Source organism: Chaetodon trifascialis, chromosome 17 (genome assembly GCF_039877785.1).
Source record: "Chaetodon trifascialis isolate fChaTrf1 chromosome 17, fChaTrf1.hap1, whole genome shotgun sequence".
NCBI lineage: Eukaryota > Metazoa > Chordata > Actinopteri > Chaetodontiformes > Chaetodontidae > Chaetodon > Chaetodon trifascialis.
The window spans coordinates 1683816-1709680 of record NC_092072.1 but is presented as its reverse complement, the minus strand read 5'-3'; the positions used below and the strand labels follow the sequence as shown (position 1 = coordinate 1709680).

The 25865-nt window shown below is 46.1% G+C and overlaps 1 protein-coding gene across 3 annotated transcripts in view; it reads left to right on the top strand.

The window, feature by feature from the left end:
- Positions 1-25865, top strand: part of LOC139345930 (collagen alpha-1(XIV) chain-like) — a 117078-nt gene that overhangs the window by 30931 nt on the left and 60282 nt on the right. For all 3 annotated transcript variants that reach the window (XM_070984814.1, XM_070984813.1, XM_070984815.1), the window contains exons 6-19: positions 5053-5211; positions 5425-5544; positions 5957-6121; positions 7519-7680; positions 8537-8706; positions 11345-11471; positions 12496-12641; positions 14743-14872; positions 17754-17893; positions 17974-18100; positions 18320-18459; positions 19210-19342; positions 19479-19523; positions 20047-20192. In XM_070984814.1, coding sequence (XP_070840915.1) covers positions 5053-5211; positions 5425-5544; positions 5957-6121; positions 7519-7680; positions 8537-8706; positions 11345-11471; positions 12496-12641; positions 14743-14872; positions 17754-17893; positions 17974-18100; positions 18320-18459; positions 19210-19342; positions 19479-19523; positions 20047-20192 — 1910 coding nt within the window. The remainder of the gene's footprint in view (positions 1-5052; positions 5212-5424; positions 5545-5956; positions 6122-7518; positions 7681-8536; positions 8707-11344; positions 11472-12495; positions 12642-14742; positions 14873-17753; positions 17894-17973; positions 18101-18319; positions 18460-19209; positions 19343-19478; positions 19524-20046; positions 20193-25865) is intronic.

Below are 25865 nucleotides of genomic sequence, written 5' to 3'. Positions count from 1 at the left end.
ACGCATTTCATCCCTCCTGTCTTAAGACTTTGTGGCCTCCAGAGGGCAATTCGCACCAATTTAGGACATGGACGTGGTAGAAGTGTTGAGGTGTTTCGAGTCCTCTGTCTTAGTTCGTCAATGCTTTGAACATCCGTCCACTTTGTCTCTCATCTGGACCTTTCAGATCACATCTGAGAAGTTTCTTACTCTTACATATTAGAGGACAGCTCAGGTAGGAGTTTTTCCTCTTCGCTGTAGACCTATACATTGTTTTGGTGTGAGAGGCTGAGTTCTGGAGATATGGGCTGTGGAGATGTCTGCCTCGTCTCGACTTTAATGGAACTAGATGGAACATCAAACCATCAGGCCCCGTTGTGACCAGTTTCCTGTAGAAACCTTTCTTTTCAGATTCAGATTCAGAGTTCCTTTATTGATCCCAGAGGGGAAATTGTTTTTTGTAGCAGTGCTCCATACAAAATAGAATTATAGATTAGAATAGAATTAGAAAGAAGAACAAGAAGGAATATATATATATATATATATATATGTAAAGGCAATATAAAAAAAGAGTATTAATACTAAGGATATATGTAAATAAGAAATGTACAACACAATAAAATAAAATGTACAGCAATAAAACAAATATATATACATATACTAAGCATTTGGATGTGCAAAAATTGAATTTAACCGAAGCACACCAGCCAGCTGTACGACGACTTGTGGACGACGGGCTCGTGCTGAATGTAAACATTAAGAGCGTCTTCCTCAGCTGAGTTGTGATGTTAGTTAGCCCTATTGGTTAGCACTAAGCTAATCTCCATAAGCGAGCACTGTCAGCTGACAACCGATGGCTCAACAGCTGAACCAGTCAATGAATGAATCCTTTTCATATTGGGTCACAGCGGTCACGTTTGGTAATCAACAGCTCCAGGAATTCAACTTTTCTTTCAGTGGAATCAAACGTCCATTATATGATAATGTCAAATTATTTTTTACAAATGTTTGTAAACTTGTAGCTAAATAAAGCTCATGACTAAAGTTTTTGATTTATTTGAAGCTTGTTTGAAGAGTAGATTGATATAATTTTGCATGCAGTCCTGTGATATACTGTACATTTCAAACACATCACTTAACCCCACACTCATATTACGAAAGTCCATAAAGCTGTGTTATATTCGAATGTGTCTTTGGTCTTCAGAAAAATGATTAAAACTGACCTCTGTGTGGTGTGTCTGCTACGCCATTGCAATCCATGACTTCTTAAATTCTTGCGTGATGATGCACAAAGAAACATGGACAGGGCCGTCAGTGGGAGTCTTTGTCAGTCTTGATTTTTTGGGGTTTATTTGGAGATTTTCTGCTTGTCACTGAGATTCTGGACTGAAGTGGTTTCGTCCCTTTGCATCGTCCTCCAGTCGCCTCTTCTCTGGGCTCTTCTTTGGTTTTCTTAGGTCACTGTCTTTGCTCTGTTATTTCAAGCAAACCACAAATCAAAGCCATCACTTCCTGTGCAGAAGTCATGTAGGATCACAACATGGACATTAAAATGCACAGAAATTATGGGGATCACGTCTTTGAGTGGGACCATTGTTGTCTTAGTGGACCACACCCTCTGGTTTAGCTCACCGCTGAGCTGAGCTGATCTCTTTTTCTTATCTCTCTCTCTCTGTCTTTTCTTTCCTTTCCAGCATCCCCGTTCCATTATTTCTATTCTTCCTCATTATCCTGTTTACTTTTATCTTGTTTCTTTTACCCTTGTATAATTACTATGTGTGGCCGTTAAGTGAAAACAGACACATATTGCAATTGCAGCATAAATAAGTAATAAAACGGAGCAGTGCTGGAGATAATATGAAACCAAAAGAACCAGGAAGGAGAGCTCACAGAGAATAAGAAATAAAAGAAAACAAATGCCAAGGGGAAGATTAGGAAATCAAGCAGAAAGAAACACAACATTGGTATTCGCTGCAGACTCACTTGTGCAGTTACAGCCTTTAATATGCATCAGTTACAGCCTTTTCCTTTGCTGCCTCTTCTTCTGTCTCTGTCCTTTTTCCTTTTTTGCCATCTGTCCAGGTGCTGCTATTCTCCCCGACGTGCTATTAAAAGGAAGCCGGTTCTGCCTCCCTCGCCGCTCAAAGGCACCGTTTTGCCCTTCAGTTTCACTTCCTGTATTGACTGAGAACCATCCTTCCTCTCCGTCCTTAAATCCACTAAACCCTTCCCCTTCACAAAATCCATCATTCAGGGTTTGTCACCTGCATCTCTGAGTTCCAAGGAACATGCAGTAATGGCGTGAATACAGATATCAGCGGACAACCTGCAGACATTTAGTGGTACACACTTGCAGTACACACAGAATGTGCCACAAACAAGGTGTCCTTGTACTGCGCTCTACTGCAAATATTGTATTATTGAATATCTTAGAGTTCACGTCCTCATGTCAAAAGTGCTTAATTGATTATTTACGGATAAGTCTGTCATGTATGTCATAATTAATGAGGAAAATAACTTTAATAGATACCACGAGCAGACAGAAACGTGCATGATGTGTCCTTCAGAAGGTGCAGACGCAGAAAAGGAAGCTGAAAGGACAATTTTAGTCTGATTTGAGCTTTGACTTGTTTGTGAAACTAAAAGTTAATTATATAAACTTCAGTCTTGTGAAACCTCTCAGGATCGTTCAGTTCAGTTCTCCCTCACAAAGCTACATTATAATAGTGATATTAAGCAGTTTACGGCTGTTTGGTGACATAAATCTGTCAGCTGGAAGCTAATGCTCTCTACAGTTTCCTCCTGTAAATCACAGTAAAGCCAACGATCAGACAAATCAGGACTCTTCCACCAGCTGTCTGCAGCACTGCCTCATTTTACTGCTTTAATTCGTAGGTGACGTTTGCTGTTGTGGTTTGATGCCTGCAACTATTCCTCAGCGTAAGACACCAAACACACATGCGGGAACGTTGTGTATCACCAACATGCTGAGAAAAAGTGACTTCAGTTTCTCATCAATTCACCGCTCAGCAGCCGGTCATCACAGCCGAGCTCAGGCCGAGCTCTTTCCAGAGCGCTGAAGTGACTGTGCGTGACGTGTCGCAGCTTTTATCTGCCCACTGAAGTGGCGTTGGGTAGCGGTTCCGAGACCCGGTCGACCGAGGAGGAGGCTAAATTCCGACACTGTAGAGACTTGTAAGGAGTGATACACTTCTTAGTTCCTGTCAATGATGAATGAAATGACTGCTGAAGAATGCCCTCGCCACCCCTTCAAACACACAACCCTTTCAGCCTCCCGAGATGTTCGAACATGCTGCAACCTGAAAGAAATATTCTGTCTTATACATCTGGAGGATAAGAAATTGTGTGCTGGCGGGTCTCACACGTCAGACCGTGGCAGCGCCGGGCCAAGTATGTGTCACGTCTGAGCTGAAGCTGAAGCTTAATGCAGAGCGTCCTACCAATAAAGTGTTATTCTGACAGCTTTGGCTTAATCCAGTGTGAAGGTAAACCATCGGGCTTTTCTCTTTATTGTCTTCATTACTGCCTCATGGCTTCGTGTCTAAGTCTGTGTGTGTGTTTTCTTAAGCTTTGTTTGTTCAAGGAAGGGTTGCTGGGCACGCAGGGCTCTTCAGCGCCACCTCACTTATTTTAAAGCATCGACACCCAAGCATCTCCCAGTGCATCTTCTGTCGGCTTCTGTCGGCTTCTGACCGCTTTGACGTCGGGTTTGTCTTTCAGGAGCACGTCAGTAGAAAGGAAAATGAAACGCCAAGTTCAGTTTGTGCTGCCGGGGCGTTTATCAGAGCATGAAAACAGCTTCCTGTTGAGGTGTAATGAGACCGAAACGTACAGTGAGTGTGCTGTGAAACCGAAACGAGGCTAAAAGAGGACAAAGATTCTGTCGAGCTGCACAGCTGTTGATTCTGCTGCTTTGAGTGACCCGTTTCACATCACACAGCCTCTGAATCTCAGACGAACGTGCTGAGTAATCAGGTTTTAAACTTGGGATGAAATACGTTTTAAAAATAGTTTGTGGTGTGACATGCCCCTCCCTCTCTCCCTCCTCATGTCCTGCCTTTTTCTTGAATATCAGCTGTCTAATAAAGGCAGAAATAGTGGCGTTCAGTTCAGTTCATACCCAAGAGCCACTGAGAGGCAGAGTATCTCTCCTACTCAAACACTGCATGCTCTTAAAGAAGTATTGGTCGCACTTCAGGCACACACAACATGAGCGTAATGTCCTCGGGTTGATTCCAGCTGACCTTACCTCTTACCTGCTGTACTGTCCTTGACATGAATGTGTAAAGTGCAAAAAAAAAAAAAAAAGAGATTTTGACCCAAATGGATGAGAGAATTTAACATGGGCACTGAAGTGACTCATGGGCACTGATTACACTTCAATAAAATGCCCTGAAGCAGATTAGTGCTGGGAGTTGAAGTGCCTTGCTCAGCAGCATTTTGGCAGTATTTATTGGACCTAATGGGATTAAAACCAGTGCCCTTAATGACTCCATTGTTTTTCCACAGAGACCCAAGCTCACAGAGATTTCTGAGCTCCGTGTGAAAGATAATTGGCTGATAGAAATATGGTTGTTTCCTCATTTGGTTGGCCTTTGGCTCGCGGTGCGCCGGACTGGCTTTTGTAAATGAACTGCTGTTGCCTCATTAGAGTCTGGTCTGTTTTTATCCCCCAGTAAACTGTTGAGACACAACAACAGAGTGGGCTGTTATTTTTCATCTGCTAAAACTAAGTACCTCGCTCCTCCGGGGTTTAATTATACTGTGTTGAACTGAATTAGAATTAATGAAACACTTTGTAATACTTTGGGACAGAAGCTGCACATCACATTGTCCTACTTTCCCCGCTGCACATTCATCCTGTGTGTGTGCTGTCGGCAGCTGTGTGCAGCTGTGGGCTTTACCCCATTTTATCTGGTTCATGCTTTACAGCATGGAGGTTCTTTTTAATCATGTTACAGTATGTTTCTGCACCCCAGACTGTCACCATCAGGCCAGGAGACTTTGGACCGTTTTCTGTAAATGAGTGTTTTTATCTTTGTTTGTCTTTAGCTGAAGAGGGCTTCATGTGTAAGACCCTGGCCATATCCGACATCGTCATCCTGGTGGACGGCTCCTGGAGCATCGGCCGCATCAACTTCAGGCTGGTCAGGACGTTCCTGGAAAACCTGGTCAGGGCCTTCAATGTGGGGTTTGACAAGACCAGGATTGGTGAGGAGGTTTTGAATTCCTGGTTTTGTTTAATTAAATAATCATTTAAAGAACCTTACTGAGCTGCAGCCACACTCAAATCTGCTGTCTAGCCACAGTTTGAATGCATTGAATTTATTTAAAATGATAGTCGAGATCTGAGTTTGCATAAAATGAGTCAGAAGAACATGTTGTATTGTATGAAGTTTAGCCGATGACTGACTGTGTCTGCAGGCCTGGCTCAGTACAGCGGAGACCCCAGAATCGAGTGGCATCTGAACGCTCACACCACCAAAGAGGCTGTGATCGATGCCGTGAAGAACCTGCCGTATAAAGGAGGAAACACACTGACAGGTGCGGCGCGCTGCCAGCCAAAGCCCCAGCCTCCCCCCACTTATTAAGGTCCTCCATGCTCATCACAGTTAGCAGATAGTGCTCAGGGGTTGTCTTGGACCAAAGCCAGCTTATTAAATTCACTCCAGCGCAGCTCCTTTCAGCTTGGTGTTAAGTACGTGTGTGACCTTAAGGCCTTCAGCTGATAAGACGGTGAGTCAGAGGGTCTTTGTAAGTCAGTTCAAGTCTGAACACTCAAGTATGAGAGTGAGTGTAGTCTTAAGACCGACAGCTGCTGTGTCAGTCTTCAGTTACGCTGTCAGACCATCATCATGAGGAGGTGGAGGTCTGAGGAGCAGCACCAGTGTTTCAGTCCAGAGCTGCACCCTGCGTCACTCTGTGTTCACTGTTTCCCGTCTTTGTGTCCTTCCAGGTCTGGCTCTGACCTTCATCCTGGAGAACAGCTTCAAACCAGAGTCGGGATCCAGGCCCGGCGTTCCCAAGATAGGAATCCTGATCACTGACGGGAAGTCACAGGATGATGTAATACCCCCGGCCCAGAGCCTGAGGGACGCTGGGATCGAGCTGTTTGCCATCGGTACGATGCACCAACACACGACTGACAATCCAGATGTTTAGTGATGCCGTCAACACGGGAGCGGTGTGTTCAGAAGGATTATAGCCATCACTGATGCTAAAAAAGCCACAGACGGCCATCTGACTGCTCGGATTGTTCGACCCATCGTATTTAGAGATCAGTGCTTGAAACCACACAACGAGTCCAGTCTAGATTATAATTCCATTTGTCTGTTGACAGCTCTGAGTTTTCAAGGCTGCAATCCATTAAGTGAAACGTGTTTCTGATCCTGTGTAGTCGCTGTCTAATTTCAAGGTTTTCCAAACGCTCCGCTCTTCTCCTGTAACAGTAGTGTTGAGATGGTCAGTTTATTAATCGTGGGGCAGAAAATGCACCAATGAGGTTCCTCCTTCCTCTGCACCATCAAACAGCTTCTCATCTGCTGCTGTTTGAATGATTGGAAGTTGGTTTTGGTCTGTTGATCAGTAAAAACAAGCAGTTTGAAGATGTTGTTTTTGAACTGTGGGAAGATGTGAAAGAACCTTTTCAATATTGAGAGCTTAATCAATCTGCAACCCTGGAGAACATAAAGGTGAGAGCATGTTCTCCACAAGTTGATTTTCACATTTCACTGCGATGAGCTGAAACAAACGGCTGCCTGAAGGACGAAATCAGTCTGAAATCTGTGGAAAACAGTCAGCAGTGAAAATGCTTGTTTAGAGTTATTGGCCTAAAACTTGCCACAGTGTCTTTAACACATTTCAGCTGGTAAACCTTAATTAGAGACTAATTTCTGAGCGTTTCAGGATGTCTTGGAAGTCAGTTTGTTGTTTTTGGCAGTGCACACAGCCTGCAGCAGGCGACGCACGGCAGTCTGAAAATGGATTTTCAGTAATTGTCAGCACGCAGGTCAACACAGTGTGACACATTAATTTGAAAATTACCTTTAGAAAGCCAAGTTTAGAGCTTGGCTCATTTTTTTTCTTCAATAAGTAATGAGCTTGGAGGGAACTCATTTCAGCTCGACACATTATTTTTCCTTCTGATGTAAATTAAAGACTATATGTGTTCATTATGTTGCATCATCCAAACCTTTGTTCAAACACCTTTCATGTAACCACTTCCTGTCTGTCTGTCTGTCTGTCTGTCTGTCTGTCTGTCTGTCTGTCTGTCTGTCTGTCTGTCTCTATCTGTCTGTCTTTCTCTCTGTCTGTCCGTTCTTCTGTCTGTCTGTCTGTCTGTCTGTCTGTCTGTCTCTCTCTCTCTCTCTCTCTCTCTGTCTGTCTGTCCATCTGTCTGTCTCTCTCTCTGTCTGTCCGTTCTTCTGTCTGTCTGTCTGTCTGTCTGTCTGTCTGTCTGTCTGTCTGTCTGTCTGTCTCTCTCTCTCTCTCTCTCTCTCTCTGTCTGTCTGTCTCCAGGCGTGAAAAATGCTGATGAGAACGAGCTGAAGGCCATCGCCTCTCCTCCTGAGGAAACTCACGTCTATAACGTGGCGGACTTCGGCGTGATGAGCGACATCGTGGAAGGTCTCACCAAGACCGTCTGTGACCGAGTGGAGAAGCTCGACAAGGAGCTGAAAGGTTTGAACGGCGGCTCGTTTCAGCGGAGTCACGTGACCCCGCCGACAGCTTGTGCTGTGATTACTCTGTTGATGCCTTTGGTTATAATTATGACTGCAGGAGATCCCTGAGCAATAAAAGGCCAGTCCCTGTCTAATATCATGTAGCAGTCTCATCTAAGCCGAGACATTCCCCCTCCGTCGTGAAATGTACCTGCACACACGCTGCTTAAAACAGCAGTTGAGTTTGAAGTTGTGAAGTGATGTGTGGTTACTTCCAGTGTTAATTTTGACAAGAATTTTACATTTAGTTTTAGTCTTAGTAGCTTGACTGAAAATTGTAGTTGGTTTAAGTCACATTTTAGTCTTTTATTTTCAGTTTCATGATACTGTCATGGATTTTGAACTATGCATTTAGTCAGTAGGCTGAGAATGTGTGACTGACTTACCATACTTGTATAAACCATATAAAAATGAATCCCTACAGTGTGCTAGATGAAGCGCAATAAAACAATTCTGCTTCCTCACAGGTCATCTGTTTATTTTCTGTGTACTGCCGCTGTGACTGGATGTACAGTAAGAGTGAGGCAGACCCTGTAGACATGGCACACTGCCCTCTTCAACCTGGAATAATACAAATACTGTGGTCCAACTTGTATTCCCATTGACTGGGGGGGGTCATTTTTTTTAACAAGACTGCTCTGAACAAGAAATTACAAAGTTACACAAAGTGTAACTTTGAGATGGGGCAGTGAGAGAATTTGACTTGCACTTGCAGAAGTGATTGGTTAAAACACCTAGGTTGTTCGCCGAATTCAGACAACTTTTTCATTGATGCAGCGAGTCCTGTCTTTTCTTTTCCCTTCTCTGTACCCCAGGGGGAGGAGGACCCGCCCCCCCGACCACCTCCGTGGCCGCGCCGCGGGACCTGGTCACATCCGAGATCACGGCTCGCAGCTTCCGGGTGAGGTGGACCCACGCGCCGGGCCAGGTGGAGAAGTACCGCGTGGTCTACTACCCGGCCAGCGGAGGACAGCCAGATGAAAAGGTATCTGGATTATTTGATTTTCACCAGAAGAACATGCATGAAAATGAATCTGTTAGATTTCCTGACCAGGTCATTGCAGTCTGCGTGTGTCCTTTGGCTCCAGCGCTCACACGTCTTGCTCTTGGTTGTTAATAGAATGAAACTTGCCTTGAAGTTATTCGCTGCATTGAATGTAATACTGGAATACATGATTTTATTGGAGCTGTCCAACAAGATTTAAATGAATCCAATCGACTGGTTATTAAGTGGTTCATCTGTTTCTCTGCCTCCTTATCGAGACAAGAGGGGGTTTCCTTTTGTCACCTTAATCGATGGAACTTGTTCCTGATTTCCCAGCAGAGGCCAAACAAAAGGCTCAAATACTGATGCAATGGCAGCGCTTTAATTAAGGATGCTGGCCTAATCCTTGTAGGGTCATTTCTGCAAGTTAAAGTAATTTCTCAAAGTGATTTGCATCATAGATGGCAACAGAGTTTACAATTAGGCGACCGTTAAGCCATTCATCTCCTCACGCTGTGGGAGAATGTAGTAATGAAATGTATAATATGCCTTATTAAACAGTAAAACCATAAGACCGAGCGTCACTGAGTGTGAACCTTCTCCTCACTCAGAGACATGAGCCCACCACCCTCACAGCAGCCTGATGGAGGGTTGGCTGGAGGTGTGGGTGGTGGTGAGGGGGGTAGACAGGTGGCTACCAAGCTGCACTCGTGGCTTCCTGCTGGTGAGGAAGACTATAATCCAGTCGCAGGTGGGCAGGGTTCCTGCAGCTGTAGCGGACGGTCAGAGGATAGCATTAAGGGCTGAGCTGGATCCCACAAACAGAGCTGTGATACAGGTGCTGGGTGTGTCCAGGTGCTGAAGCATGTGGTCAGATCAGCCATGGAGCGCCTGGCTCTGTAGGCGATAGGGGACTTCTCAAACTGAGTGTAAAGGGTTTTGAGTTCATCAGCTGGTTCGGGGGGGTTGAGGTGATTGCAGGGCTTTTCTGATTGTAATTGTCCTGAATGTGTCCCAGAAGGCTGCAAGGTCCGTTAAGGCTTGAATCACGCTCCAGTCTGGTTTTGTATTCCTTCCTGAGGTTTTGTCTGCCTGAATGAGTCTGTTTCACCCCCCCGAATGCCTGCTCTTTGTGGCACCTGACTCCCCTGAGCTGATTGGTGAACCAGGACTGTGGTTATTGTACTTTATGAGGGTTTTGGTAGGGAGACACATCTGCTCAGGGCCTCTCAGAGACTCTTGTCCTGAAGCGTGTCAGGTGCTTCTGGACTCCATGGCCTTGCTGTGGTCCTGGATGGTTCGGCCCCTCTCAGCTGCTGTGTTCTGCAGTGATCTGAGTGTCCAAAGGGTGCAGGTGTTCTCTGGAGGAGTAAAAGTGATCCAGTGTGTTACCGACACATGTGGCCCACCTCACTGGCTGTTTGTAGCTCGGCAGTTCATTTAAGAATTACTTTTTTGATCAAGAGCTTCCTATGGAGGAAGTTTGCTCAGCCAGCCGGCGTTGTGCTTCTTGGGCGGTGGGCTTGAGAGGGAACGTAAACACTTGGAGGCTGACAGATGGTCTGTGCGTAATAGAAACTGATTCCAGGATACTGGAGCAACGCTGATCTGTGTTTACTTCATCCCCGTGTGTATTCTGATCATAGCTGTCGTGTATAATGGAGAAGAAAAGATATAAATACATGAAGAAACACCACAGCTGCCAACATGGAGTCAGGCGCTGCATCACGAAGGGAGGATTTATTGCAGAAAAGCTGTTGCACTGCAGCTCTTTTAGGGGAAAACATGCTTCATCCTGGTGTCGGGCATCGCGCAGCATCCTTGTTGTGTATCATCTGGTGTTTATAGATCTGGGTGTGATTGTTCGTGTGTGCTGCTGCCTCGACTGAGTCTCACACTTGGCAGACAAATTTGTCCTGAGGGAGACGACAAAGGCCAGTCTAATCTAATCTAATCTAATCTAATCTAATCTAATCTAATCTAATCTGGGTGGACCTGATAAACTGGGAGTGTATTCTGTAGGTGACACAGCTGATAAACACCTTCTGACAGCCTGTGCTGTAGGTTGACGTCTCTCTGCCTATATAACTACACATACTATACCTGCAGTGCTGTAATTTTCTCAGCTGGTAATTATATTTATACACTTCCCTCTTATTTTTATCCAGCCTCTCTTTGATGTTTATTGCAACTTGCAGCTGGAACGGCCCAGTTTCCCCACAAGGAAAGCTGAGGTTTCATCAAAGCTAATCTGATCTAGTTACACTCAGTTTTAATCTCTTTGGAGAAGAGCTGAATGCCTACAGCAACATGTGGTGCGTTTTCAGCTGTGCGCTCTGTGGATGCCTCATAAACAGTCTTTTTGGATGTTTTAATGTGACACGCAAAGTGCTGCTGTCTCTTACAAAGTGACTGAGACCACAAAATCACAGCTAATTAAAGTTATTTTTGAATAATAATGGTGTCAGAGACTGAGCCCCCAGCACACACGTACAGTAATGAACATGACAAACAGACCTGGTGTGCTTCAGGTAGAAACCTGAGCTGACTTACATAAATGCTAAATAAATCTGGACTTGAATGTAAAGTAACGCTGGCTAACGCTGCAGGCTAACACCAGGTGTGACCTGTCTTTAAGGTGGTCAGTGGGACAGAGAACAGCGTGGAGCTGAACTACCTGAACTCTCTGACCGAGTACCAGGTGGCTGTTTTCGCCATTTACCGCAGCTCCGCCAGCGAGGCCCTGAGAGGAAGCGCCACCACATGTAAGTTTCTATGTTCACAGGGCTGCAGTGATGGCGTAGCATTGTTAGCACTGTCCAGTGACCTCATGGAGGGCATCTCAACTGTCTGCTCACTCAATAATTCCCTAATTTTCTGCATTTTTGGGACCTCCTGCTAATTTTCTGCATTGCATTCTTCTTCTTCTGCTGCTGTTGAGTAGAAATACCCATCAGTGTTTTAGACAGCTGAAGTGTTTCAGACTCTGCTGGAGCTGCAGTGAATACCTGAACATGACACCAGGCTGTCCGTGTTTATGACCAGGCGCCAACTGGAGGATGACAGATACAACAACAAACCACAGCGTGACCCAGCAGATCCTTCTTTAACCTTAGTTTTATTTTGGATCTAGCTCTCTTTCCTTTGCTCTAAGGGAACAGAAAGGACAGCATACAGTCTGCAGTTCATTACAGTTTCAGCATCTTCCATAGAAACACTGAGGGACCAGCAGATATGTGTCGTATTACAACAGTGACAGCGATTTGCCGTGAGAGCTGCACAGGTGTTCCATTATGCATTAGAGCCCCGATCCTCCACCTCTGACAGGACGCCCGTGGTGAGCTCTAATTCTGGTTGTGTTGCCTGAGGCCCTGTCACGACGTCTGAAACACTGAACCAGAGCACGGCAGCCCGGCAGGGTTCTTCGGCCTCTTTCGGCGCCGCGCTCGCTGATGAATGACAGGGAATTCCTCCCGTCTGTAGAGGATGAATGCTAAGCTGCCAGTCGACCTTGTACCAAAGTTAATGGGCTTTGGTTGCTGCAGTTAGCTGCGGCTGCTGGCCGAGGTGGACCGGCTGAGGCAGCAGAGGAAACGTGACGCTAAACACAGACAGATTTTTACATGAGGTGCTTTCTGTGTGTCAGCAGGTGTTAAACACAAGAGGAAAATAATGAACGTACTAAGTGAAGAGTTAACTAACATTTTTTTAAACCTTTGAACTCCCTCTAAACTAAAGGATTTCTTTGTGGTCACCTTCAAAGCTGAATACCGTGTTTGTGTCGTGCAGTGGCGCTGCCCATGGTCAACGACCTGGAGCTGTTCGATATCACTCACAGCACAATGAGGGTCCGCTGGAGGACCGCCACCGGGGCTTCTGGGTACATGATCCTGTATGCCCCTCTGACTGAGGGAGACCCCGCAGACGAGAAGGAGGTGAGGAGTGTGTGTGTGTTTCTAATCAAACAAAAAGTCTCTTTTCTGTTCAGTACTTCATAAATCATTCCTGCTTCATTTATTAAGACGTCCAATCTTATTAAACTTTACAACCGACCCAAGTTTCACAGAAAAGCAACGATTCGAATGAGCTCAAACAGGAAGTCATGGGAAAATGTGCATTAGTGTTCCCGTGTTTTTGTGTCTAAGTGACTGATGGAGACACAATTTTTCAAATTGGTTCAGTTTTGAGGCACCAGACTCCATTTACAGAAACGGATGGAAATGTCGCTTATTTTCTAAATATCTGGAGGGCAGAAACAGTATTTGAGGCACCATCAGTGGTCAGAGTGAGCCTCAGAAACTGGATGTTTGTGTGTCTGAGTGAAGAGAAGCTCAGCGTTGGCCTGGATGTGGGATGAGCTGCGCTGGAACATCCACTTTTATCTCTTTGTTTGAAAATCATGCAGAAGCTTTGCTGAAGTTTTTCAGCCACTTTTGACTCTTTTTCAGTCAGCAAACATTTTACTCTTTCCTGACTGCAGACCTTGTAAATGCTTCTCTCTCTCCTTTTTTTTCACCTGCACTTTTTTGTCTTTGGTCTGATTGGTGGAGGATCTCAGACACAGACACCTGTGGTGCCAGACTCCAGTAACACCAACAACAGGGAAAAAGAAACCCTCGCAATTTCATTGCTTCAGTTTGAAAACTGTTAAATGAGCAATCAGAGGGCAAAGCTTAAAGAAAGGCTATCAGCTGGTGTTGATCAAAAGAAAGACGAACACACCTCTACAGATCAAAACCACATGAAGATAAAAACATGCAGGTCCAGGTGACATCAGCAGATACGATGAGACCGACGAGGTAGAGGAGGAGAGGTGTGAAGGGCACATCCAGCCGTCACGTTCCCCTCCAGACACAAAGCGTTGAGGAGAATTTAGGGAGGGATTGTGATCAGGATGCTCTGCAGCGGTGAGGATGAGCCTGGCTCTGCTGGCAGAGCTCTGCTGGCTCGCTTGTGAACCATGTGGAGACTCGTGTAGGCCAAAGCCAGATTCAGATCCAGTCCAGCTTGACTTTAAATATTCTAACATGGATTTTCATGTTAGATAGAAAAATACATCCGTACTCCTGAATTGAAGTGTTTTAGCGCATTAAGATGAACTTTATTACCAGTTAACTCATCATAAAACACCCTCCTGGTTCACGGCTCTTGTCCCAGCCTGCCATGTCTTCATGTCCTGGATGGAGCTGCTGTAAATTACCTCGACCCTTATTAAACTGACCTCCTTCAGTCTCAGAGGCTGTGTTCAGTCCTGATCCGGATCCTGATCTGGATGTGTTCACTGGGAGCCTGGTTCTGTTGCTGCAGTGTAAACACCAACAATCCCCCGGTGCTCCGAGCTCTCGGTCAGGCCAGACTCCTGTCAGCTAATGGGGCGTCCTGCTGCACAGCTAACCGAACTAGCTAACTAGCTAATGGCAGTCACAGCCAAAAATAGCCACACAGTAGCAGTTAGTGGTCACTCTGCTGATATCTTGCCAATTCTGACTCATTGCATCTTCAGATCAGGTCAGTAAAATCATAAATGGTCTTTAAAACTGTTAATTAATGGCCTGAGCCGACAAGAAGAGCAGATGGGCAAACTTTCGTCAGTGCCTCTGTTCTGCCAGACTTATATATTTTTGCCATCTGTTTGCTTTGGCAGAAGGTGAAAGGTGGTGAAGTTCAAGGTTTGTTAGCAGCTGTAATATCGTAGTTAATCATCGCAGGACCGTCCTTTGACGTCGCAGCTCAGAACATGAGGCGCACGGTTTTGAGGAGTCTGGTGGGTCTCAGCTGCTGAACGTAATACAGACAGCTCAGCCACATTCAGACATCTAATTGGGCGATCACAGCTTGATCGTCTGCTTGTCTGGACAGGAATGTGGACGGATGAAGGCGCGATGGAAGAGTAGATATGCAGAGAGGTAGATGATGTAATAGATGTGGACAGGTGAGAGAGAGAGAGGATGTCAGCTTAACGCAATGTATCTGTTTCTGCTAACGGCACATACCTACATGTACTGTCTCAAACTGTGTGTCTGTGTGCGCACACAGGTGAAGGTGGCAGCCTCTGTGAACGAGGTGGAGCTCGAGGGATTGACTCCAGCCACAGAGTACACGGTGACGGTGTACGCCATGTACGGAGAGGAGGCCAGCGATCCCATGACCAGCCAGCAGACCACATGTGAGTCTCACACACAAGACGATTCATTGATAATCCATGGAGAAAGTCATTAACCCGCTCTCTAAACTCCTGACTGCACCCTGAAAAGACCCTCAGACGGTCCCACCGTCCACATTCTGTCCATCCCTCTTGGATCAAACGTGGATTTGGACTCAGATACCTGGATTTACTTCACATTTTACCTGTTAAAACACAGTCTTTATTATTTCAACACGCAGGTTTAGAAACTCCTCATAGCTACAAGTAAAGGCACACCTGAACTTTGACCTTTGACCATCACACCTACACATCTGACTTTAACCTAAACCTTAATGTCTTATCACCACGAAAGCTTTACGAACTCCTGACGGGTTCAGACGTCTGAGCATCCTCGTCACATGTTAGTCACAGCTTCCTGATGCTCTGCAGGAAGCAAACCTCACATCTCCCAAAAGATGTGGATGTGTGTGCGTGACGGGCACTTAGGTTTAGAAGTTGTGCGGTGAAGTTTCTAAAGCTCTGGAGTATCATGGGACTGCATGAAGGAGCAGGGAAGAGGAAGCAGCTTTTCACTGCGAACACTGCAGCGGCTCATGTCTGTGATTAGCGCTCACTCAGCTTGAAGTTGCTCTCATCACTCCAGTCAGCTGCTGCAGCTACTCTGACTTTTTCTGCCGCAGTTACGTGGCTTTTCCAGGACAGCTGCAGCATGTTCGAGTCGTGTCCCGGCACGTTTTCCGCCCCGACAAAACTGCAAACCGGCGATGCCAAAATCAGCACATAGCGTCAGCCTCCAGCTTCCCCTCGCAGCGCTATTTCTTGCACCTCACTTTCATTTTGAAGAGTTTTGAAGCCTTGACGAGCGCCTCCCCTCTCTGCCCTCCACAGTCCACCAGCGTGCTCACTAATTAACGTTTTATGAAGTCTCCTTTAAGGTCAGTGGCTTGCGGCTTTAAGTCAAGGCATGTTTATATCTTTATGGTGCGTGTCAGGCTTCAAGTGCAGGTCAGATAAGGACGCTGGCGGCTGTTAAAGGGAAGCGCTGGCTGTTTTTGGGGGTTGAGGTCTCTCAAATGACTGTTCATGGTAAAATAACTAAGGACAGATTTTATCATCCGTCGTGCCTTTTCATTTCTCCTTAGGTGTTTTCAATCATTCATTCATGAAGTGCAAAAAGAAAATATCCACATTCGTCACCTCTGACAGTCAGATGTGCTGCTCTGATCCTCACAATCTTATTTCTGTTTGGCAGCATTCAGACGTTTGTGGAGTTCATATTTGTCCGGCGCTAACCACCAGCCAGTGGTCACAAATTTCTTGTCTTCTGCGACGGCACGTGACTCATCTGGACATGTGGGAGATTAGCGTGATGCGCTTTTCACCCAGCGTGTTCGTCTGACCCAGTCTCTGTCTCCCGTCCCTCATTTCGTGCACTTATTTCACCGTTTTCTCTTTGATTGTTAAGATAAAATGTGTTTTAATGATGTCTGCGGTGAAACGAGGCCACTGCAGCTCCAAAGAAAAGGACCTTTAGAAAAAGAGCAGCATGATGGAGAGTCAAGATTAGAGTCTGACTGAGCTCTGCTCTCTAGACATTCAGTTAAAAGCAGTAGAAACACGGACTGTTAGATCCTGAATTCTTCGTTTTTTCATTAGTCTGATCAAAATGTTTCTGTATCATCATTCAGTCTGACGTCATGTTTATTTAGAGTTTATTTTACAGAAGCAGGTTTAACGTGTCAGCCTAAAGCACAGCGCTGTCAGCTCTGAGCAGCTGCGTCCATCTCTGACTCAGCACAGGAGGATCGTAACGTCACGATTCTTCTACAACAGACGACACGTCTCTGTCTCTCTCTTTAAGCGAGGAATAAAACATGGAGGTAGAACGAAGACAGAAACCTTCCCTTAAAACTTTCCTTCTCTGACTGCACAGTGAGACAGTTTCTAAACTTTCTGTGGAACTCTTGATCTTCAGCATCATCTCAGATCCACAGGAACACATTTTCATGTGGACGCATACCTTTGGAAACTTCAGACTCCTTATCTCTAAACTTTTTAATTTCCCATCATCCTCTCTCCCGCGCTGACCCTGACTGACTCACAGTGAAGCAGAAGCCGTCTCTCTCTCTCCTTCCTGTCTCCCTCTCTCCCTCTCTGCTGCTTTCTCTTTACTCTGACCCCCCGCTATAATTGAGGTGAACCAACGGTGGGCGCTATCAGGACTTTTTCCAAAAAGGAAACAGATCCGTAATTCTAAGCATAAAAGTTTCAGAGCTGCTGAGAGTAAATCAGATTCCCGACTGAATTAAAAAAGTTCGTCTTCTTCAGCCCTTCGCGGTACCTCCAAGGGCCAGAGACAGAGAGAACAAATGAAGAGAGAGAGGAAGCCTGAGGGAGGGCGAGTCGTGTAATGAGCTTCTGTCCACTTTATAATTAAAGTAGTGGAGTCCAATAACCCTGGTTCAGACCCCATCAGAGTGTGTGTGTGTGTGTGTGTGTGTGTGTGTGTGTGTGTGTGTGTGTGTGTGTGTGTGTGTGTGTGTGTGTGTGTGTGTGTGTGTGTGTGTGTGTGAGAGTGAGAGAGAGAGAGAGAGTGTGTGTGAAATCACTTACCACATCAAAACTCAACTAACCTTTGACCCCTGATAAAAGTATTTCTGTTTGTTGCGGCGTTTGATCGTAATCATGACTCATCATTTTCCCTTTCTGCGTATCTGCTGCTGTCTCACTTTTTCATTTTCAAATGTTTGGACGAAGCTTCGTGTCTGTTGTTTCTGTGGTATGAAGCAAACAGAGCGGCTGTGTGTTCAGTTTACTCGGGCTCAAAGATTCAGAAATACGGTCGGTCGGCATCGACTGGGTTTGAGGTTCGCCCTGTGTGCTAACATCTGCTCCGCCTCAGTGCCGCTGACGCCAGCGAGGAACCTGCGCTTCTCAGACGTGGACCACAGCACCGCTCGGCTCGCCTGGGAGTCCACGTCCAGGAAGGTGAAAGGCTACCGCATCATGTACGTCAAGACCAATGGAGTCCAGACCAATGAGGTGAGAGGATCCCTCTGAATCCAGGCTGCTCAACAGGAAGAACACACACACACGTTTGACGTTTGTTCGTGTGTCCACAGGTGGATGTTGGCCGTGTGACGACCTGGCTGCTGACAAACCTGACATCCCTGACGGAGTACACAGTTGGCGTCTTTGCCATCTACGATGAGGGACAGGCTGAGGCCGTGACTGACAGCTTCAGCACGAGTAGGATGTGGATTATAACACACAGGCATTCTTAGATTATCAAAATAAAAGACTGAAATAAATAATAGAAATAAATTACAGACCTGTATTAAAAAACGCTCAGGTATCACTGGTGTGTCGTCTCCGTAAGCATCTGTGTGTGTGTGTGTGTGTGTGTGTGTGTGCGTGCGTGCGTGCGTGCGTGCGTGCGTGCGTGTGCGTGCGTGTGTGTGTGTGCAGAGACTGTTCCAGACCCGCTGGACATGAGCAGCAGTGACATCTCAACAGACAGCTTCAGGGTGTCATGGAAGCACCCGGCCTCTGATGTGGTGCTGTACCGACTCACCTGGATGCCCACCGATGGAGGAGACAGTGAAGAGGTGTGTGTGTGTGTGTGTGTGTGTGTGTGTGTGTGTGTGTGTGTGTGTGTGTGTGTGTGTGTGTGTGTGTGTGTGTGTGTGTGTGTGTGTGTGTGTGTGTGTGTGTGTGTGTGTGTGTGTGGGGACATCACTGATGTAGAAGGTGTAGAATTCTTGACAAAGTTGAGAAAGTTCAGGAAAGAAGTCTTTGAAATATTCCCTGACTGTTAACATGAAACAAACTCTGATCATTCAGCCCTTCAGTCCACGTGATTGGTTGATTTCCTCGACTGACAGGACGCAGAGCCACACGGTTAAAACCAGCTAAAGAAACTCTGTCTGGTGGCTTCTGTCTCCTTTTGGTTTGAAGAGGAGGTGCTAAATCAAGAGCTTCTCCTTCAGAATCATCTTCTCCACAGTGTCTGTTTGTTTGCCCTCACGAGTGAACCAGAGCGACCTGAACTACAGCGTACAAACACGTATGACTGAGCGCCGTCTCTCTTCTGCTTCCTGATAAAGACAGAGCCACATTTTATCTCACCTCCAGATTCGGTTAAGATAGGAAGTAGAGTCGAGGTGAACGCTGAAAGATAAAACTCTGTGATGAGTCTGTCTGTGGGAGGTGATAATCCCAAAAACAAGACGTGTGTTATCTTTCCTCTCGTTTATCTGCTGCTTCATTTCTGTGTTTTCATCTGAAATGTGAAGCTGTGTTTAGCTGCAAATAAAAACGTCCGTCCGTCTGTCTGTCCATTTGTCCATCCGTCTCAGGTTCTGGTGAACGGGAACATTAACACCTACGTGATAAAAGGACTCAGCGCCTCCACAGAGTACGAGGTTCTGCTCGCTGCCATCTACGGTAACGAGGTGGAGAGCGACGAGGTCATCCTCGTGGAGTCCACCGGTAAGTCCAAAGCCAACCGGATCCTCGTGTCTGAGAGAGTTTGGCTGCTTCAGCAGCTCTCTGAAACCTTTGTTTTCCGCTCTCATGTGAATGTTTCATCAATCAGATCAACTCAGTGTTTTTCTTTGATTTCCAGCTGAAAGGATGACCACAGTCGCCACCATCACCACCACCACAGAAGGTAAATACTCATCCTGCTGTTTGTTTCTCCTCCCCCTCCTCCTCCCTTTGTCTCCTCCTCATGTCTGACTGCTCCCCAGCAGGTGGAGCACAGTAAAATCACACTTTGTTGCATGAGGACGACCAAATTACACACTGAGATTAATCCTGCTGCTCCTCAGGAAGGATGTGGGCACATTTTTACAGATCAAACAATTGAATCAGAAAATAATTTAACTTAAATACTTTAACTAGAACGTTTGTGGAGGAAAAACAGGGTTTTCAGGAAACATCAGATGGAAAGTATCTGACTGCAGGTCTGCTGGCGGAGTCTCACTGACAGTGTATGAATCTTTTGCAGGTGTTTAGGTGGATGCTGTGTCATCCGTCATGAAGATGGTCAGATTTGTAGCGACAGAGGAGAAGCGAGTAAATGAAATGACAGTTGTGACGTCCTCATGTGATCCGAGCTCCTGATAGAAAATGGAAAACGTCGCTCTGTCCTAACTAACTAACTCACCGATCTGTGATTTGTCGTCTCGCAGCTCCACGGTTCGGGGTGAGGAACATGAGGATCGATGAGGAAACCACCTTCAGCATGCGGGTGGCCTGGCAGCCTGTCGACTCCAGAAACGTCCGACACTATCGGCTGAACTACGTCAGCTCCAAGGGAGACCGAGCGGAGGAGACGGTGAGGCAGAACAAGAGCGAGCGTTTGCTTTGTAGCTTCAGGCTGAGGGACGTTTGTCAGGACATCTGGTTTGAGATTTTCTTTTATTTTACAGCTTTTTTGTTCTTCTCTTTCATCTTAGATCTCCTGTCTGTCACATGGTGGGCTTTTATCTTTGATTTTTCTGGTTCAGATTCTAGTTCAGATTTGTTCCCCCCAACCAAACCTGGTATATAATCAGATAATGGATCATCTCAGACCTTCAGACCGCTGGTTTTATAGCTTTTAGATGATTGACGGTGATGTTTATGAGCAGAGCTGATCTGCTGCTGGCACGTCGAGCTGTGTGGGAAGTCTCTGATGGACTTCATCCCTGTTAGACGTGTCGTTTAAGTCATCTGCTCCACTACAGAGGAAACTGCTTCATTTAGATGTTCATGGATTATTCTCTGAAGGAAAACACGTATAGATGCAGAGTCTTCTCAGGTCCACCGGTCATCTCTGAGTTCAGTACGACCCCAAGGCTCAGGCTGTAGTTTCTCCATAACAGGGTTAAATGCTGTGCCTCTGTCACGTCTTTGTAGCTCTGAAGCTCCACCCAAACTGGCTTTTAAAGTGATTTCTGGTCAAAGCGACTGCCGTGTGGAACACCCTGAATATACAGAGCAGCAGAGAAAAAGTGGATCATCAAGTGTTTTAGATGTTCCTTTAGACGTTTGATGCTTTTCAACCCATTTTATGGTCTCAGGGGGGTAATTATTGGTTTGGTTTATGAAGCGGTGATGACAGTCGTGTTGCCTGTGGAAGGTTTGGTGAGTTCGGCTGCTCCTGTATTGAAGTTAGACCGATGTGTCGAGCTGTTCGAGGTGGCTGGGGAGTCGTGGAAAGAACAGAAGGAAGAAGATGTTGGTAAAGACAGCCAAAGCTTCGACGTGTCAATCATCAGCGGAGTGAGGGAGATTATTGATGAAGACGAAGGCAGGCCGTCTGATTAAAAGTCCTCTGTGGAGAGGAAGAGGGAGGGAGACAAAGACAATGTTGTTGAAGCTGATGGCAGGCCTTCAGAGTGGAGTCGGGAGGAAGAGAGAGGGAGATGAGGATAATGATGATGAAAACGGTGGCAGATCTTCAAAGAGTTTGAGAGAGAGAGAATGGCAGGTCTTCACACTAATGAGCCACAGCAGACAGACAAAGACAGAGACAGACAGATAAAGAAGACTGGTGTGTAGAAAACAAACACTGATGCAAAAACAGGCAGTTTTAGGACGGCGGAGATGGACTTTGTGTGCGTGAACATGGCTGACAGACAGACATTAAGATGCTCAGTAAACGTTGATGTGATGGGCTGAAAACTGAGAATATCTTCTGTCATCTGGATGTTTAGACAAAGACCAAACTGTTTTTGAAAATCACTTTCTCCTCTGAGCACGTGTCAGTATGTCAATGTTCGTATGATAACTTCCTGTCATGACAGTTAGCAGTGATTTATTACGGATGTGTAACTCAAATGAGACACCAGAGGACAAGACAGGCGTCCTATTAGAATGTCTCAAAGTTGAGCTGGAGCTAACCTGTCCTGTTCTACCCTGCTCTTCATCACTCATGTTAAAAACTGGGGTGTGAACAGTTTGTCGGGTTAACAAGCGTCAAATCTCTCCAGAGATGCTCTGTATTACACACAGTCTGAGTTGTCAGGTGTGTGTTTGTGGGTTTGCGGTGTCACCACACCGTTAGTCGCTGACTCTGGCCACAGGTCCCACATCAGCCTTTTCATCCCGACAATGAGGAGGCGCCAGCTGCCCTCAGTAGCTAACATTTAGATGACTATCTTCTGGGGGGGGGGGCTGCCAGGGGAGGACACCAGCGAGTAAAAAGGAAACAGAATCTGAAGAACAAGTTGTTCACGGTGGGTTCATTTCTGCCTGGCAGTGATCTTCATCTCTACTGATGGAATCTGCCATTAAACTGCTCCCAAGTCTCACTTTGGCTCAGCAGTCGTAACCAAATCTAATCAAAAAGCACATTTTGTTCAGCATGCAGAAACACTTAAACATCATAAACGGAGAAACAAGGTGTTTGAAGTGCAGCTTTTTGTGGCTTCCATGTGACCTTTGACCCCTCGGTGTTCATGTCATCCTGTCCTGAGTGCTAAAGGCCCTGACAGTGACGGAGTGTTGGCTCACTGAGAGCCTTTTCTAACAGCACAGCGGCTCGACTCAGTCCAGAACGTTCTCTGTGGACGTCTCTGTTTCAGTCTTATCGGCTTTTTCTTCTGAGCTGACCAGTTTGTGATTTCTGTCTTCGCTGCGTTCATCCCTGAAACTTCCTGATTTGTGTCAACCGGCTGTTCCACATAGTTTTGCTCACATTTACCTGAAAAATTCCAGATTCTGTTTAAATTTCATCACATCGACTCAGTGCTGCCTGAATTGAAGACAGTTAAGTCTCCTGAGGACGCGCCTGTCGCCTGTCAGTGCTCCTCATTGAAAGTTTCAACACATCGTTTGAGAGGTAATTGGTGTAAATTTAGGTGGTCTGTTGTAGTGACAAATCCACTGAACATTATTAGCATCTCTGCAGCTTCACAGGAGCTTTTTGGCCTCCTGTGGCTCATAGTTTTAGTTTTATGGCACATTTCCTGTCTGCTTCAAACGATAGGCAGAACACGGGTCGCCTGATCTTCAGCCAGAACAGGAAGTGGGATTTTAATATCTGTCAACAGTGGTACGCTAGCTAACGTTAGCCTCAAGGGTTAGAATGTGTACTGTCTACTGTGGTCCTGATCAAAAAAGAACTGAGCTAGTCATCCAGACTTTAACTCGTGAATATCAAACAATCGAACCTGATGAGTCTGCGGGCAGTTTGGGCTTTAAACCCTTCACAGTACCTGATAATCCAGCACTGACCGAGGTCCCAGACCAACCCCAAAAACTCTGTAGTCTGAGCTCGTCTTTATGTTCATCAGGTGGATGCAAGCAGGACTCCAGTGGGAGTTTTTAAAACCTGATCCAGAACGTTCTGAGGCTACTGCAGCTTCAGAGCACACTTACCTCTGTCACTGAGCGGATTCCTCTCTACAGGCTTATAAACTCAGGACTCAATGGTGGTGCCCACTCAGATCGCTCTGCCACTGTTTCACCAGATGTCAGCGTCTGCGCCGTATCCGCCGGGCGCCTCGGCTCTGCAGCCATCTGTCCACAGACAGCTGTGACGCTGAGCTCGGTGAAGCTGCTTCGCTCGGCGTCCAATAAAGCAAAGCTGCCGGGCATCAAGTGCAATTCCACTGTGTGTAAACAGAGTTTGGCTATTATTGCTCGGCAACAAAATGTTGTTCCAGGAGATAAAAATGTTGTCATGGGAGGATTAGGAAGTTTAAGGCGTCATGGTTTTCCTTCTGTCACAGATTTTCTGTAGCTTATAGAGACTCTGGCAAAGAATCCAGGTCCTGTCTTAAAGTTTGACTTTTTTTTAGCCAACCTTCATGTGAATGATGATGATGTTTTACTTTTACCTTTAAGCGGCTCAGGTGAAACATGTTATTGCCCTTTTTATTGGGGCTTTGACCTTAGCAATCAGAACATTTGCTTATTTATGATGTCAAAGTATTACAGCGCAGATAGTTTCATCAGATTGTCTGAAGTGGAGAAGTCTCAGAGGTGTGAAGGAAAAATGTTGTTGATGGTGTCAAACCCCAAATAAACCTGCCAAGGACACTAATTACAGCCTGCTGGATCCAGCACAACCTCAAGAGCCGCAAATCACAGGATCTGCTCCGAGCTGTCCGACATGTTGTGATCTGTGTTTGGATTTGGACGTTCGTTCTTCACCTTTGGGAAAAGTCAGCTCAGATCGAGGGTCCACTTCTGGCTTTCTGGAGCTTTCAAACACGCCTCACGTTCCTCTTCCTCTCATGGAACAGGACATCCTGTCACATGTGGTCCTAAAGGGCAGGGGTCCTGAACTCTATTTAATGAAGGTCTTTGGCCGTGGATGTGAACGTCCGCCTTGTCCTAACTACTGGCTCTTAGTCGATGACCTTTGACCTTGTCCATGTGGACTCTGTGACCAGTGTGGGTCGTGTCCTGGTGTTCGTTTAGTCTCCTGTGAGGGTCCTTGCTGTTTGCTGGTCTGTTGTTCCCCTCATTATCACTCTGGCATATTGCCATCATAGACCTCTCCAGTCCTCATGGTAGGGGTCCTGTCTTCAGGGTGGGCCAGCAGAGGTCTTGTGCTGTTAACTGGTTTGTGGTTAGTGCAGAATCCTTGTGATGTGATGCGGGCGGCCTCTTAAGGGAGTTCCACTGGGAAGCCCCCGGTGGTCCCTGTTGAGTTAGGGGCCTGTTCTGGTCTGAAATCAGCGTGCGATTCTCATCATCCGCTCCTTGTAACCACTGGCCCGGAGAGCGGTCTGGACCTGGACCTGCTGGATGAGGTGTGTTTTCTTTCAAGTGGTTCCAGTTCGTCAGGAGGGTTAAAGGTTTCTTTCTGGAGCGGCGTTTGCTCGGCTGCACTTCTCTGCAGTTTAACTGATGTATTGTCACATTGCCGACGACTACAGTCACCTTAAATTGACTCTGTGTGCTGTGTTCCCCGTGCAGTTTGCCTCCAAGCGTCGTAGCTCCAGCAAAGTCTCAGGTGGATCAGACTTAATATTCTGGGCCTGCACAGAGCCTCTGTCAAAACTAGATCCTATAAATACTTCATGAAACCATGTTTGCATTTACAGAGTGGAGTAAAAGGAGTGTAGCTTAAGGTGGTTTCTTCCAACTGTGGAGCTTGGTGACAGTTTAGAGACTTGCTGCCTTTTTCATCAGACTGGGCTGAAATTGATTTGTCAAGGCCCACAGTGTTTGTCTGACTGACACGTCTGAGGAAGTGTGTTTTTGGGGGGAAGCAGAGGGTTTGCGGATGAAGCCAGACTAGACTGTACATGCTCAGAATGCAAACTGGGCTGAAAGACAGACAGAGAGACGGACAGACAGACAGACAGACAGAGAGACAGACCGACAGACAGACAGACGGACAGACAGACGGACGGACAGACGGACAGAGAGACAGACCGACAGAGAGAGAGACGGACAGACGGACAGACAGACGGACGGACGGACGGACGGACAGAGAGACAGACGGAGACAGACAGACAGACAGACAGACAGACAGACAGACAGACAGACAGACAGACAGACAGACAGACAGACAGACAGACGGTGGTAGAGAGACAGAGGAATGAAAAGACATGCACACAACCAATGCAACCTTTAACATATTAAGAGATTTCTCCCACCCACAACAAAGCAGCTGTGGCACCATTTATCAGCAGGTAAAAACAGGAATCAAGCAGCCAAAAGCAGCTCAAACATATGTATGAAGCCCCGAACATCCAAGATTTTCGATAAAAGCACGGGATGCTGAAATGCTCGAAAGTTAAGAGAAAGGTTTATTTATACAGCAGCTTTGAAAAGACACACAAGATCCACACACAGAGAAGATAAAAATGGATAAACAAATATGTTAAAATATATTCATATAAAGCAAAACACTGAGAGAGACAGCAGACAAGGAAGCGATCATGAATCTCATTCTTAGACATCTCCAGATGTTTTGAGGTCTGATGTTTGAACCTTCATTTGTCAGTTATTGAATTCAGTATATTTACCAAAACAGACATTATTTCAGTTGAGTTTCCAGACAGAG